At 50.7% G+C, this 15,356-nt stretch overlaps 1 protein-coding gene across 1 annotated transcript in view; it reads right to left on the bottom strand.

Annotated features, from left to right (window-relative positions):
• The window catches only part of LASP1 (LIM and SH3 protein 1), a 640,230-nt gene that overhangs the window by 102,711 nt on the left and 522,163 nt on the right, over positions 1 to 15,356 (bottom strand). Inside the window, exon 5 of the mRNA XM_069634699.1 lies at positions 4,206 to 4,347. Within this exon, the coding sequence (XP_069490800.1) occupies positions 4,206 to 4,347 (142 nt within the window). The remainder of the gene's footprint in view (positions 1 to 4,205; positions 4,348 to 15,356) is intronic.

Below are 15,356 nucleotides of genomic sequence, written 5' to 3'. Positions count from 1 at the left end.
TCTATCGGGTTCAGGTTTCCCCGCTCCTAGCCGGCCGCTGGTGTTCAGGCAGGAGGCGGTATAAATGAACACTGCATATGCCCAGTGTGCGCAGCATAGTCACTTTGTATACCCCGCAGGTATAACACAGGAGGCAGTGAGGAACTGACCAGTCCCAGGAAGGTGGTGGGCAGTGGGGGTCGGCATCCTCCACAGCATAGATGTCCCAAGGCTCGGCTACGGGTGTCGGTGTCTCTGGCTGGGCGGGGGTTGCAGGGCTCCCCTCTGCCATCCCCCGGGTCTGTCCTTTCTAAAAGTGGTATATCCTGTAGGGATTGCCAGAGAAAGGGCGGGACCTGAGGCAGCATGGAGCCAAGTTTCAGTTATCTCAAGTGCGTCAAGGTTGTTGGTTATGAGGTGGTCATGGATGTCCAGCTCATGGGCTGGTAGGGAACGGGCATTGACTAAGGCGAATTTCAACATGGTCTCGGCAAGCTTGGTACATTTGCGAGTGTTGACATCAGGGAGATGGTTTACCAGGCCATTAGATTTTATGTCCTGGTTGGGTGCCACACGGGTAGAGGTTGTGGTATAGGGAACTGTCAGTAGGCCAATAGTATAGCTAAGCCTTACGCTCCCTGCCACCTCCTGTGAGAAACCAGATTATTCTTCCATTGGTTCAGGGAGTAGATGGGAGAGTACCTTCGAGTGAGACAATACCTCCCTTTGAAGTGTTACCCATCAGACTCCCTGTCGCGTGCAATGGGGTATCTTCAATAACAGCCCATCATCTTAGTTCCTCCCCTCAAGTCCCATCAACCCTCTATAATATCTAAAAAGAACTTCATTTTGTCCCCTTGATGAGGGCAGGCAAAGTCAGGCACTCTGGCCCAATTACTTTCACCTGAAATCCACTAACCATGGGAAAACGTATAACGGGAATGGGTCAGGATCAGGATCACACTGAACATGTAGAGGACCCGAGAAGGAACATGAAGAGCGAGAGAAATGCTGAGGGGTGCTGTAGAAGAGCCGTGAGAAGTCCAGGAAACGATGAGTCCCTAAGAAGCGATGAAGGGAGAAAATCGTACTGGGCATGGCACGAGTGTGAGAGCTCAGATTGTGAGGCCAAGCCCAAAAAGGAGGCTGTGTGAAAAGCCTACCTTCCCTCCCTTCCGTTTGCGAATATTGGTTCCCCTGTGGTTGGGAAAACACAGGGGTGTCTGAAGGGCAGACGAAAGGCCAAAGCTATTAATTCCGACGAGACGCAGTAAGCAGAAAACCTCAAAGGGGGCTGGTGAAAGCTACAAAAGAAAAGTCTTTTGAATCTTTTAACTGCAAAGTAATGAAGCCAAGATCACGTTTATCCAGAAAATACATTAGAGCGGAGCATAGGCGTTTGAAGAGAAATCATGTGAAAGGAAAGCTCTGTAAGAACAGAAGGATAAAGCTTTTAACTGAGTTGTTGTAGAAAAGTCACTGCATGCGACTGAAACCAATACTAAAGTGTTTTCTACTGTTCAGAAATATTGCATATGGAATTAAAAGTAACCTGGTAATATTCTGTTGCAACCCGAGATCAGTTAAAGGCACAGAACTGGTGGAAAGTGAAAGAACAGTAAACGTATTGAAGAGGGGAACTGCATCCTGGAACTGCATCATGGAACTTGAAGTAAGCAGCAAGGCCAATATATAAAGAAAGACTTTGGGAAACTAATCGAAAAGGGCCTAGGAGCCATGTTAGTAAAAACAAACTGTAAGGAAGATTGGTTGTTGTAAAAATGCTATAAAGTAAAAGTGACCAGACAAAGCAGAAAACCACTACCAGGTCCCTGTTGAACTGTGAATGATACCTTAAAAACCCGATACCCCAGAAGACTGCTACGTACCTGGGGCATGACTGAAAAAACCATGAAGACCCACGATACAACAGGGTCAAAGTGGTCCGGCATGAAGAAAAGGTAAAGTAGTGCGGTTTTCGAAAGCCTCTGACATTAGGTAAAAGGGAAAAATGTAAAAAAGGAAATGTGAAATCGAAGTGGTCCTATAGCGGGTCAAGCTAAACCCTGTGTACATTCGAAAGTCTTTGATAATCAATTTGAACTGAAATTGGTCTGAGCCCGGCTGAGGGGGATACAGGGTGAAGAGAGAATCACCTGAATTGAATACTTGTCAAAAAGAAAGTAGCCTTTTGTTTGTTTTGGTACATCAGGCCCTCTGAATCAAGAGGCTTTGATAAGTAAAGAGACTTGGGCAAGGAAGGACTTGCTTCTGGTAACAGAACTGAATCCTGTGTCTAAGCAGCCAGAGAGTGTGTTATGCTAGAGTGACCCGCCTTGTCCCGTGCTAAAAATGTGGCAAGGGAGGCCAATGGCCTGAACATCCTGACATATTTTGTGAACACTTTTCTTTTTCATAAACACTACCCCACACTATTTGTATTTAGAGGTAAGGATTGGCAATAGTTTGCTTGTATAAGCCCTTTTATTTTGACGAGACTCCACTAGGCCTGCATTATTATTATTTGATGGTCCTAGCTTGCTCCCATCTTTAGATTTAGGATTACATAGGCGTGCATCACACCCTTGTTGTAGTTCAATAAACACGCTTGAACTGTGGTCACTTCTGTCTGTTTTACTGTTGATATCATGTCTTCCTTACACCTGAGAGCGGTACCATGCTACTTCTTTATCATGCTAGGTTGATCAAGCTGGATTGTTTAGGGTGGGAAATGCATCGCCCTTCGATAGACTGTTGGAGGCAGGAATTGTATCAGACCTGGATAGATTGTTTAACCGTGTGTCGCACCGGGATAAAATGGAGGGGATGGGAGATGCACCACATGTGGATGGGCTGTTGGAGATGAGAAGTGTATCACACTTGGATTGAGTGGTGATGGTGGGAAGTGTGTTTCACTTGGATGGACAGTTATGGGCGGGAGATATATCACACTTAAATGGACTGACTGGGTGAAAAATGTGTTGCACTTGAGAGGGATTGGTTGGGGCAGAAACCCGTATCGCACTTGGATGTAATGTTGGGGACAGTGAATGTGTCTCACATGGATGAATTGCTAGGGGTGCTAAATGCATCACACTAGAATGAATGGTTGGGGGAGGGAAATGTATCGCATTTAGATGAAATGTTGGGTGTAGGAAATGTATTGCCACTAACGGTACTAAAAACTCATCTTTCTGCATATGCACCCTCAAACTCTGAACTAAACACAACCTTATCTCTACCCCACCAGTCTCGGGAGGATAGCTCAGGGGCAACGTGCTCGCCTAGGATGTAAGACGACACAGAGCAACACGGTTCGATCCCCGGGTCTGCGCTTAGAAACCTCTGGGTATTAAGTGTGTTATAAATAACATCACCACCACAAAACACACGCACTGTACAACAACCAAAATTAAAACAAGCCATACACAATCACACCTCAAAGCCACATGACTGCTACCAACCAAAAACGCACCAACGCTCAGTGGCCGGTTTCTCCGAACTAAAGCTGCCAACAGAACATCAAAGCTCTTGCTCTTCTCCCTCTCAATCCCACTAACAAACCCTGCAATCCTCCTTCCATTGCAGATCTGCCAGAGCACCAAGAGACCACTCAAGTGTGCGGTACAAAACCCATTAACATTAACCATAAACCTTTCCCTCCATACAACCGTCCTTCCCACCCCCATAAACATAGTTAGCCGGCATTAGAACCGACACATGAAAAAGGAGGAGTGTCAGGTGGCGGAGTGACACCGAAGAACATGTATAAATTTAAAGAAGGCATTTTTCTGTGCATATTGCTCCAATCCCGTCCATATGGAGGAACAACCAGCAGTATGGAGGATAGGGGACTATCGAAGTACAATAGGACCTACAGTGAGAAACGTTCTTTATAGAGGTGGTGACCTTTGAGATTAGTGTAGATGTGCAGAATCAGTACTATGATAGTAAAAGTGCCATTATGTCACCTATAAAGTGCTGTAGAGTAATGGCTATGCTTTCACTGTAAGGGGTCTCCAATAAGCAGAAAAGGGAAGGTATGGTTTAATATACATGGGTGGTTTAGAATACTAGGGTTTATGTAGAAACATGGTTTTCTGCTACTCTAGTACAAGATGTAAAGCAAAGCTGGTCCAGGACGTCTTCAGCATCGATTATTTGGTGGCACCAGTAATGCACAAACTGTGGGAATAAGCAGGACGACAAGGCAGTTCAATTCTTACCAGGGGTGCTTGGCGGAGAGTAGTGATGATCCTGCGGTCTACGGTAGTTTGTTGTATCCTGAGAGCTTCTGCGCTCTGGTTCTCCTCCTTCCCCAGTGCTTGGACCCATCCGGCTCTTCTCAAACTCTTCATGGTATTTAATCTAGGAGACAGAAGATGTGCTATATGTGAAGCACGATCGAAGCCTAAATACCGTTCTAGGGTAAAGTGCACCATGCAAATGTGGTAAATCAATCAACTGTCAATACTCGCGCTGTGCAACACCATAGGGGTTGTGTGGCAGTGCCAGCAAAAGCTCATACAAATGTCAGGTATTGTAAAGAGGCAATAGGATAATGGCCATGACCAGGCCATGATTGAGTCCATGCCACCTGCCACTTCAAAGGCTGCTCCTGCAGACTTAAAATCCAGGACCGCCCCCACCTTATCAAGAATTTCAGGCTAGTGAAAAAAACACTGTTCCAAGTAGCAGTGGTATTCCATTTAGTTTGGATTTTGGAATCTCATTAAGGAAGCCGATTATGTGGGATTCCTCCTTTTTCAAATCACTAATTGTGGTTATAAATAACACATTTAAGGCAGTTCAATGTATTGATCTTGGAAAGATGAATGACAATGTTTTCCCTTCAGTGGTTGTCGCCTGTGATTGCACGTTGCAAATATGAGAATGCTTAACAAGCCGAGCTATTTTACGGACCCTAATGAAATTAAAAGGTAACATTTCACTAGGATGCAAACAGCAAGCATGCCGTTAGCAAGGGTATCCTTGGCAACATTTGCCAATTTACATAAAGGCATAAACACAATTTCAGCCATCAAAATATTGAACTTGGTTTGGTGGAGACTACTGAAAGCACTACTGCAAGCCCTAAAATAAATGCAGGAGTATGGTTGCAGTGCCTAAAGGTGACCAGCAGGTGGCGGCAGAAAACGTGGTCAAGACTACTCTATTTCAATGAAGAAATAAAGTACCAATGTGTGGGTGGCAAGTGGTCAAAAAGGCTGGGGACATTTTTTGCGCGCCTGCGCAAGGAACCTCTGCCCCAAATTTAACTTTTGCCAATTCCTACGGGGCAATATCAGAAACCGGTTGCCTCTCCAGAGCATTTACAAACTTCATAATTTCATAACTAAAGGTTTGTGATTTTGTGTTTGTGTTATCAACTCTGGTATATTCCACACTGAGGTTCCCAATGGCATCAGAAACCTCAAACTTTGTACTTGTTATCAATCAGATTTCACTCGGAACCTGTGCGTGGCATATGGAAAAGTATACTTACCAGTAGAACAAGTTACTTTCTTACTTTCAATGGGATGGTCCGACGACGTATTCCATATCTATGACAGGTAATGTCCACAGCTGTGCTGCTTCGGAAAATCTTTGGCGTCTGCGTCCTGCGTCGATGCGCCGTCCCCGAGGACCTCCGACAGCCGACGTCACCCGAAGTGATAAGTAGGACGCACAACGCCCATAGCCTCAGTTATAGTTTTTTCCCAGAACGTGTGCCACCAGTTTTCTGCCAGTCAGACACACAATGCCTTGCGGAACGCAAGCTGCAATCGCAAAAGAAATTCTGCAGCGGGGAAGGCAGGGAGGGAGCGATATGGAATACGTCGTCGGACCATCCCATTTAAAGAACGTTACCAGGTAAGAAAGTAACTTGTTCTTCGAGGGGATTGGGTCCTCCGACGTATTCCATATCTATGACAGACTCCCAAAGCAGTACCAAGCAAGGAGGTGGGAAGGAATTTAGAATACCAATTAAGCATGCCCAATCAAATTGCGGAATATAGAACTGCCTTGCCAAAGGCCAGATCTTGCCCTCTGATGAAATCGAGGGAGAAGTGACGTACAAAAGTATGTACTGAAGCCCAGGTGGCTGCATCACAAATGTGACAAATAGGAACTCCCCTCTGCAGGGCAGTAGACGTAGCCACTCCCTTGGTAGAATGGGCCCGCAAGCCAGTCGGAGGGTCCTTAACCGCCAAGTGGTAACACTCGGAGATAGCTAAAATAATCCAACGAGACAAAGTCTGTTTCGTCACAGCTTGTCCCAAACGCTTTCCAGCGTAACCAATGAAAAGTTGATCGTCCACTCTGACCCGGGACATGCGCGAAATATAAAAGCTCAACGCTCTCCTAGGATCAAGCCTATGGAGCCTCTCCTCTTCCTTACCAGGATGTGGAGGATGATAGAACGCCGGAAGAACAACCTTCTGGCTCAAATGAAATTCCGAAACCACCTTCGGAAGAAAAGAAGGACGAACTCTAAGGACAACCCTGTCCTTCTGAAACACAGTGAAGGGTGGCTTAACTGAAAGTGCCTGTAACTCACTCACTCTGCGAGCGGAAGTAACCGCAACCAAAAACAGTTTTTAGAGTCAACAGCCTCAAAGGGCAAGAATGTAAAGGCTCAAACGGAGCACCCATAAGAAACTTAAGAACAAGGTTCAAATCCCAACCTGGCACCAAAAAAGGTGACGGAGGGAACACATTAGTGAGCCCTTTCAAAAACTGCGAAATTAAAGGAATCTTAAAATAGGAACACTTCAGACGAGCGCTTAAATATGGACAGCGCCGCCAGGTAACCTTTAATGGTCCCCACTTGCAAGCCCCTGTGGGACAAAGAAAGCAAAAAAGAGAACCACGGGAATGTCACATTCAAAAGGATCCACATTCTGAACTCTGCACCAATCGCAGAACTTTCTCCAACGGCAACGGTACAGAGACTTTGTTGCCGGCTGCCTGGCCGAGAGCAACACCTCCATCACGTCTTCAGGGATCCCAATGCTTATAACTCAACCTTTCAGAAGCCAAGCGTGAAGATTGAGGGATCTGACCTCTGGATGGAGAACCTGATCCCCCTCCCGTGAGAGCAGATCGTCTCGGTAGGGAAGACGACGTGGAGGGCAGATGGACAAGTCTAGAAGGTCCGGGCCCACGCCGGAGCAATGAGGATCATCCGGGAACCAAACCTCCGTAACCTCCGCAGCACTTGCGGGATGACGGGGACTGGAGGAAACGCGTACAGCAGTGGGAATGACCACTCCACCACGAACGCGTCTCCTAAGGCTCCATTTGGAGGAAATTCCCACGAGCAAAACCTTTTGCACTTCCGGTTGACACTGAAAGCGAAGAGATCCACTTGAGGGGTCCCCCAAAGGGCAAAGATCTCCAGGAGAATCTCCTGAGCCAGCTCCCACTCGCGAGAGATCGAGCTCTGCCTGCTCAGAGCTTCCGCCGTCTCGTTGTCTCCGGCCAGATGAACAGCCGAGATCGAAACTTCCTGCTGGATGGCCCAGAATTCGAGCTGCATCGCCTCCCTGCACAGCGGAAGTGACCCTGCCCCCCCCCCCTTTTTGTTGAGGTAGTGCATGGCCACAGTGTTGTCCGTTAGAATCAGGACACTCTTTCCGCGCACAGTCGGCAGAAAAGCCTTCAGGCCTAGCCTGACGGCCCTCAGCTCCAACAGATTGATATGGAGTCTGGATTCCGACGGAGACCAACGACCGCTGACTGTCAACTCGTTGGCATGAGCGCCCCGTCCCGCGAGGGATGCGTCCGTCAGATCGTCACCTCCGGCCAGGGCAACCAAAATGGGGCCCCCTTCATCAGATTGCCCTCGACAGCCCACCACAGAAGGTCCCGGGCCACCGAGGGCGGCGCCTGAACAGGGTCCGACAGCCTGCCGGAGGACTGAGACCACTGGAGCTTGAGTGCCCACTGCAAAGATCTCCTCCGCAGACGAGCCTCTGGCACCAGAAGAATGCAGGATGCCATGAGGCCGAGCAGTCTCAAGAACTCGGACGCTGGGAGAGTCTGGGCAAACTGAAACTTGTGCACCATCTGCTGAATGTGAAGAGCCCTCACCTGAGGAGGAAAACACTGCCCCAGGGACGTGTCGAGCACTGCTCCGATGTACTGGAGCCGCTGCGTTGGTGTCAAATGGGACTTCTTTAAATTGAGGGAGAAGCCCAGCCTGTGAAGGGAGTGGCAGGTGATGGACAGATGATCCAGGACTTGCTCGGGAGAGCTCCCCGTGATCAACCAATCATCCAGGTAGGGGTAGACGTGAATCCCCCCCTTTCCTGAGATGCGCTGCCACAACCACGAGCTTGGTGAAAACCCTCGGGGCGGAGGTCAATCCGAACAGCAGGACCCGAAACTGAAAGTGCGAGTCGCCAACCGCGAACCTCAGGTACTTCTTGTGCTTGGGATGGATGGGCACATGGAAGTAAGCATCCTTGAGGTTGAGAGACACCAACCAGGCCTGAAGTTGAAGGGCCTGGAGAACTTGAGAAAGTCACCATCTTGAACTTGTCCTTCCTGAGGAGTTTGTTCAAACGGCGCAAGTCCATGATGGGTCTCAATCCCCCCGTCTTTCTTGGAAATAAAAAAAATAAAAAAGGGGGGTAATACCATCCCTTGTTCCTCTCCGCTACAGGCACCAGTTCTATGGCGCCTTTCTCCAGCAGGGCTTGAATTTCCTGCGCAAGAAGCGGATCCAGACACTTCAAAGAGAGGTTCCCTGGTGGATTGTCGTGAGGCCTCTGCCGAAAAGGAAGACAGTAGCCGTGGGTTACGATCTCCAGAACCCACACATCCGAAGAAATGGCTTGCCACTCTACAAGATGCTGCGCCAACCTTCCCCCAACCGGCGAACCATGGGACCTGGCCTCATGACTGAGTGGCAGCGGCGTTGCCTGAGGGTAAAGAGGCAACTGCCCGAGCAGCCTTGGCACCTCGAGTACCTTTAGTTCCACCTCTGGCACTCCTACGATGGCCTCTTTGACTGCTAGCTCCCCTCGCTTTACTGAAGGACGAGTAATAGCAAAAGGAACCTCCCCTCCATTGCTGTCCCCTAGGACGAAAAGGCGGAGGTTGGCAAACTGCAGCGCCCAACGACTTCGCTGCAGCTTTGGAGGTCTGCAACCTCTCAAGGCTCTCGTCAGCCTTGCTGCCAAAAAGGTGTTCACCGTCAAAGGGCATGTTGAGGAGCCGGGACTGCACATCAGGAGCGAACCCAGACTTCCGCAACCACGCAAACCTGCGCATTATGGTGCTCGCCGCCATGGACCGGCTGACACAATCCACCAAGTCCAAACCCGACTGAACGGCCTCACACATAGCATCCTTGCCATCCTGAAGCATAGCAAGGAAACCATCCCGTTCGCCCTCTTCGGGAATATGTTCAGCCGCTAATGCAACACAGTTCCACAGAGTGTGTGTGAAACGAGACAAGGCACATATGGAGTTGGCCGCCTGAAGCGCCATACTCCCAGAAGAAAACACTTTCTTCGCCCAGCCGTCAAAATGTTTGTCGTCCCTATCCAGAGGGATGGTACGATACGACGCCTGCTTTGCCGGGGCCATAGCCGCCTGCACCACCAAACTCTCCGGAGTGGGGTTCCTAGACAAGTAGCAAGGGTCGCTACAGGCTGGACGGTATTTTCGCGACAGACTTTCCCACTGCCGGGAGACTCTCCGGAGCAGTCCAAGCCGCTGCCACCCTTCTCTGCAGAGCCATATGAAAAGGCAAAACCGGGTCAGTGGGGGGACCGAGATCAAGGATGTCCGTGAGATCATCCTGAACAAACTCCCCTGCGGGAGTTGACCAACCCAAGTACTCGGTGACCCGAGACATAAGGCGCCGATATGAAGAATCGGCATGAGTGCCAGGCTCCGGCCTACAAAACTCCACCTCCGGAGAGGTGTCCAGTCCACTGGCATCATGCAGCGACTGCCGCAGATCATCAAACTGGCTATGGCCCGAGATAAGGTCATCTGGAACTGTAACCGGAACCAAGCCCTCCCCCCCCCCATCAGAGCCTTAATCACCCTCTGAAATGTACTCCAGGCGGGGAGAGGAAGACCTCTGTGGACCAAAGCAGTGCCTGACCTTAGCCATAGCCTTTCTAGGGGCAAACCCTGTGCCACGGGGCCCCTCCGACTCCACCGCCTCGAAAGGCTTTGAGGGCGCCGAACGAGTCGGCGTCGACAGAAAAGGCATCGACGTCAGCCGCAGCGCCGACACGGGCCTCGAAGCCGGAGCTCCGAGCGTGTCTCGACCTAGGCACCGACGACCCCCTCGGAGGCGGAGCGTCGAGAGAAATCGTTGACGACCTCGGCACCACAGGCGTCGACGTCTTCTTCGAAGATGGCACAGGATCAGGCGGTCTGGAGCGCGTCGAGGACCGGGACCTGGAACGGGCATGGCGAGAACGGCTACCCTTGTCCGAGCGGGACCTCTCCCGCGAGCCGTGCCGACCACCCGAGCCCGAAGGCGTACGGGCGGTGTCTCTCGACCGGTGCCGACCGACCCCACTCGGAGGCGCGGATGGACCGGTGGCCTGCGATTCAAGAATCGCTAGCATCCGCTTCCCGAAGGAAGCCCATTCCTCCGGTGTCGCTTGCATGGAGGGAAAAGCGACCCGCCGACGGGCAGAGTCCTCGGAAGAGGACGGGGAAGGCGACCTATGCCGGCGCTTCCGGGAATGCCTCGAAGAGGCGGAGGAGTGGCGAGACTGACTCCTGGAAGGAGACCCACTGGACTTCCGACGATGATGCGGAGAGTCACCCCTCGAGTCATCCGTCGAAAGCCCCGCAGACCTCGACTTCCGGGGCTTAGACACCCAGCCTACCGACAGCTTCTTCTTGCATTCCCGCAAGGCCTTTGCCATGAGCGACTGGCAGTCGACACAGTCGTCCGTGTCGTGGGCCTCCCCGAGGCACCAGAGGCAGGCGTCGTGCGAGTCCGTGACCGACATCTTGGACCCCCAGTTCTTGAAGCCCGGACGCGGGGTTGAAGATGAGAAAGACATCTCCACAAACAGGTCTTCACAACAAACCGAACAGGTTCAACAAACCGAGAATTGAAAACAGCAAACTCCGAGTCGAGGCGTACCGAGATTCACGAAGCGAACACGTTCGCGGAAAAAAACGGAACTGAGGTTATGGGCGTCGTGCGTCCTACTTATCACATCGGGTGACGTCGGCTGTCGGAGGAGGTCCTCGGGGACGGCGCATCGATGCAGAAGCCAAAGATTTTCCAAAGCAGCACAGCTGTGGACATTACCGGTCAGATATGGAATACTTCGGAGTATATCCGTTTAGGAGCCACACCTTGTGCACAGTTCAATACTCAGTTGTTGCTCTGGTGTGCTTCAACCTTTTTATGAAACTTCAGGAGCGGACATGGGTGTTCCTCTAACAGAACTGCTACACAAAATGCTGCTTACGGTCAAAGACCCACGTCCAACCCCACAGATGCTCAGGAAGCCCTATAAATTATGTAAAAAGACTGACCTGTTGTGAAGTCTCAGTATGTGATTGGTTATTGCGCAGAGACCATTACCTTAAGTGTATGTCTGCTTAACAGCGTCATTTACCTTTTTAGAGGTTTGTAGCCTTTCAGTGCAGCCTGCTTGGCGGCATTGAAATAGATTTCGATTCCCAACTGCTTTTGACACCGTTGACAGTTTTCCCTGCTTGATGACTTGTCTTTTGGTGTCTTTATGTTCTTCTCAACTGATTTATCAGGGCGTTTTGTGACAAAGCATGTTTTTGTAGTCCCTTGGCATACTACTCTCAACCGCCACACACTGAATTTTCAAGGACTTTTTATGGTTTTGGTGAGTAATGGTTGTCTTTCCTCTGGAGCAGTCAGGTGTCCTTAACCCTGCCATGCAAAATCATCCAACGTCCACAGACCATTAATTATTTTACATTCAAGGTTTGCAACAAAGTCGTCCCCCACGCCGAATCAGTTATAAAAGTTAGTCACTGTATTGACTAGAGGGCGCAACCCTTAGTCCCCTTTCCTCCATCCTTCTGGCCATCCCCAGCGTGGGGACAGTAACGGAAACATTTGGCAGCCAAAAATATGAGCTTCTCTTTAACTTTAGAATAGCGCATGGGGCACAGCCCGAGGCATAGGCACGCCCACTAGGCCCCGCCCTCTAGCACCTCACCTCAGTCCCCTTCTAACACATGGGACACTTGTAAGCCTGACTGTACCAATACCTTTTTAGCCCCTGGACTATTAGCGGGGGAAATTTGGTGGGACATATGGAGGAAAGGGCACTAAGGACTAGGAGTACTAGTCACTATGGTGAGTAACTTCTATTACTCATATGTCCTGTCCCCTTTCCTCCATTATTATGATTCCACTGAAACAAAATAACTGGGTGGTGAACAAGTCTAGCTAGAAGCAAACAAGCTCCGGAGGACTGCCTGCCCAAACTCAGCATCATTCCTGGAGTTGATGTACAAAGAGTAATGCCTGCAAAAAGCTGAGTGAGAAGCCAAAGTAGCCGCCTTGCTAATGGTCTTGCAGGAAGCGTTCCTTTGCAACACAACCACTGTGGCCTTGGCCCTCATCACATGAGCGTAGATTTCCTCAGGCACCTTTTGTGCCCAGGGACATGTAGGCCTCAAATGGCCATAACCATCCAGCAAGCAATGGACGTTTTAGAGGCTTGAGTCCCAGGGGCCGTGCTGTCAAACCTGACAAAAAGAGCTTTTCTTACCTGCTTTGTCCGAGAGATGGAATTTAAGCACCCTCCGCAGATCCTGGGAATGCAGAGACCATTCCGCATCAGAGGATTGGGAAAGACCGGTAGGAAAATTCAGGTGGAAGGGAGAGACCACTTTCGGCAGAAACTTTGGATGGGTGCAAAGGACCACCTATATCCTGGTGAAAGACCGAAAACAGCTTGCATGACCACGGAGCCTGCAGCTCGCTAATCCTCTGCACCGAAGTGAGCACCACCAGCCGAGCAGTCTTCACTGTTACGCTTTTGAGGTCCAGTGAGGCCAACAGCTAAATTGGATTGAGCTAAAGTGCAGAAAGCACCACATTCAGATCCCAAACAGGATGCAGTCTATTCACCGGAGGAAACAGTCGCGACAACCGCTTGAGGTGAGCCTTGACCACCGGGTTCGCCTCTGAAAAGACGCCGTCATCCAAGTTCTTATAGGCCGCAGTCGCCAAGAAATAGGTGCGGCAGGTGTCAGCCTGAATACACAACGGGCCACATGGGCCAAGGAGGAGAGAACATCCACTGGGTAAAGGAGAGGGTCTACTCCACGCTCCCAAGCCCAATGACGGAAGCATGACCACTTACTTTTATACTGTGCACGGGTAGAGGGCTTTCTGGTCTCCTGAATTATATCCCAGTTGTCTGCTGACAAGTGAGCCGACGCAAGCCTCAGCTGATCAGGAGCGAAGCTGCTAGGGCCAGCCTGGCCGGGTCCGGGTGTTGCATGGCCCACCCCCTACGCCCCTTTGCTTGTAATGAAGCTCCTGTTGCAGATAGGCAGCAGGACTGATCTCTGCACCCTGAGCTGGAGAAGGTCTGAAAACCAGGGCCTCAACGGCCAATGAGGGGCAATGGGAAAAAGACTGGAGCAAGGGGGAGAGAAGGGAAGGCATAGCCGTTGAGGATGTCCCATGGAAGCTGGAACACATCCCCCCCAGGGAACGTGACACCTGACCTGCCCATGAAGCGAACAGCGAGCACTTATGGTTGTCTTGCAACGCAAAGAGGTCAACATGTGGCATGCCCCATCGGAAAAAGGATCCAGGACGCTGCCATCCAGTTCCTATTCATAGGTGTTGGAGCCAAGCCGGCTCAGCCTGTCTTACGCATTGCTGTACCTCGAAAGAGGATCTGATCCAGATGTCCGGAGACAGAGCCCATTCCCAGATTGAGACCACCTCAATGCAGAGTGCCCATGACCTGGTTCCCCGCGCTTGTTCAGATAGAAAACGGTTGTCGAATTGCTGTTACTGACAAGCACCGATCTGCCTCCTATCAGGGGAAGAAAAGCTTGGATAGCCAAGCCCACCACCTTGAGCTCCAGAAGATTGATGTGAGTTGGCCTCCCCCCCGGATCACAAGCCATGAAAGGAAAACGCCTCTAATGCAGCCCCCGCACATTGATGTCAAGGAGGCACCAGTGTAGGTCCAGTTGAAGAGAAGAAGGCATGAACAGTGTGACAGTGAACCAGTTTCCTGGTGCCAGGAAGCCGCCAAGTGTTGTTGGAGTCACCTCATCTTGAGCCTGGAGTGTGGTACTGCAAGGGCACACCAGGCCAGTAGGCCTAGCAGGTGCTGAAACCACCACAGTGACGTCGAGGAGTTGCGAAGAAAGTGTTTCACCGCCATGCGTATAGACGCCAGCCACTCTGGAGTAGGGAAAACCTGAGCCACGGTATCCCACCCGACCCCCATTAACCATAAGGACTGAGAGGGGATTATCTGGGACTTCTTCTGATTGAGCTAAAATCCTAACTGGAAGAGCACATCAGATAGCCTCTGGCACGAATGGAGGGTCCCCTCCTGGGAAGAGAACCTCACCAACCAGTCGTACAGGTAAGGATACAGGTGATGGCCCTTCGGCTTGAGGCGGATCGCCACCACCGTCAAACTTGAAGACACGGGGCGGAACTGAGGCCGAATGGCAGCACCTTGTACTGAAAATGGAGAGCCATGACCGGGAACCCGCAGAAACTGTGCGGTGGAAAGATGGGGATGTGGAGATGTGGTGATATGCATCTTTTAAGACTAGTGAACACATCCAGTCTCCTGTGCATATTGACTCCGCAATCTGGGTGGGCGTGATCCTCTTGAAGCATTCCAGGGGTAGGGAAAGGCCCAGGAAGAGGAGATCCAGAACTACCCTCAGGCCAGTTTTTGGATACCGAAAAAATTCTGGAATACAACCCAGAGCCCATATCCTGGGGTTGGGGACGGGCGAGAGGCATAGGGGGAAGACACTGGCTCCACTGCCTGAATGTTCAACAGCTTCAGGATCTCCCAGAGTAAGGCAGTGGAGCCCATCTGCAGCAGATGAACAGGGAAGCAAAGGGGGAGACTCAAACTGGAGGAAACAAAGGAGCGGAGACAAGGGTTTGAGAACATGTGCGTCCATGCCTCAATGTGCAAAGTCAGACGGTCCCCAACAGAAGAACCGTGGTTTCTGAGTAATTCATTTTTCTTCCCACCAGAGGAAAGGGCAGAGGAGGGGGGGGGACAAAAAAGCCCCTTGTGGTGCGTTGCCAATTTCCTCAGTGTGTACAGGGAAACCAGTTAGTTTGCCAGGTTTTTCTCTCCAGCCCAGGCTCTGAGGAAAGGAATGGTGTCTGG

The sequence above is a fragment of the Ambystoma mexicanum genome, chromosome 13, assembly GCF_040938575.1.
Source record: "Ambystoma mexicanum isolate Mex_15411 chromosome 13, UKY_AmexF1_1, whole genome shotgun sequence".
NCBI lineage: Eukaryota > Metazoa > Chordata > Amphibia > Caudata > Ambystomatidae > Ambystoma > Ambystoma mexicanum.
The sequence above is the reverse complement of the archived record's forward strand: the minus strand, read 5'-3'. Positions and strand labels throughout refer to the sequence as shown.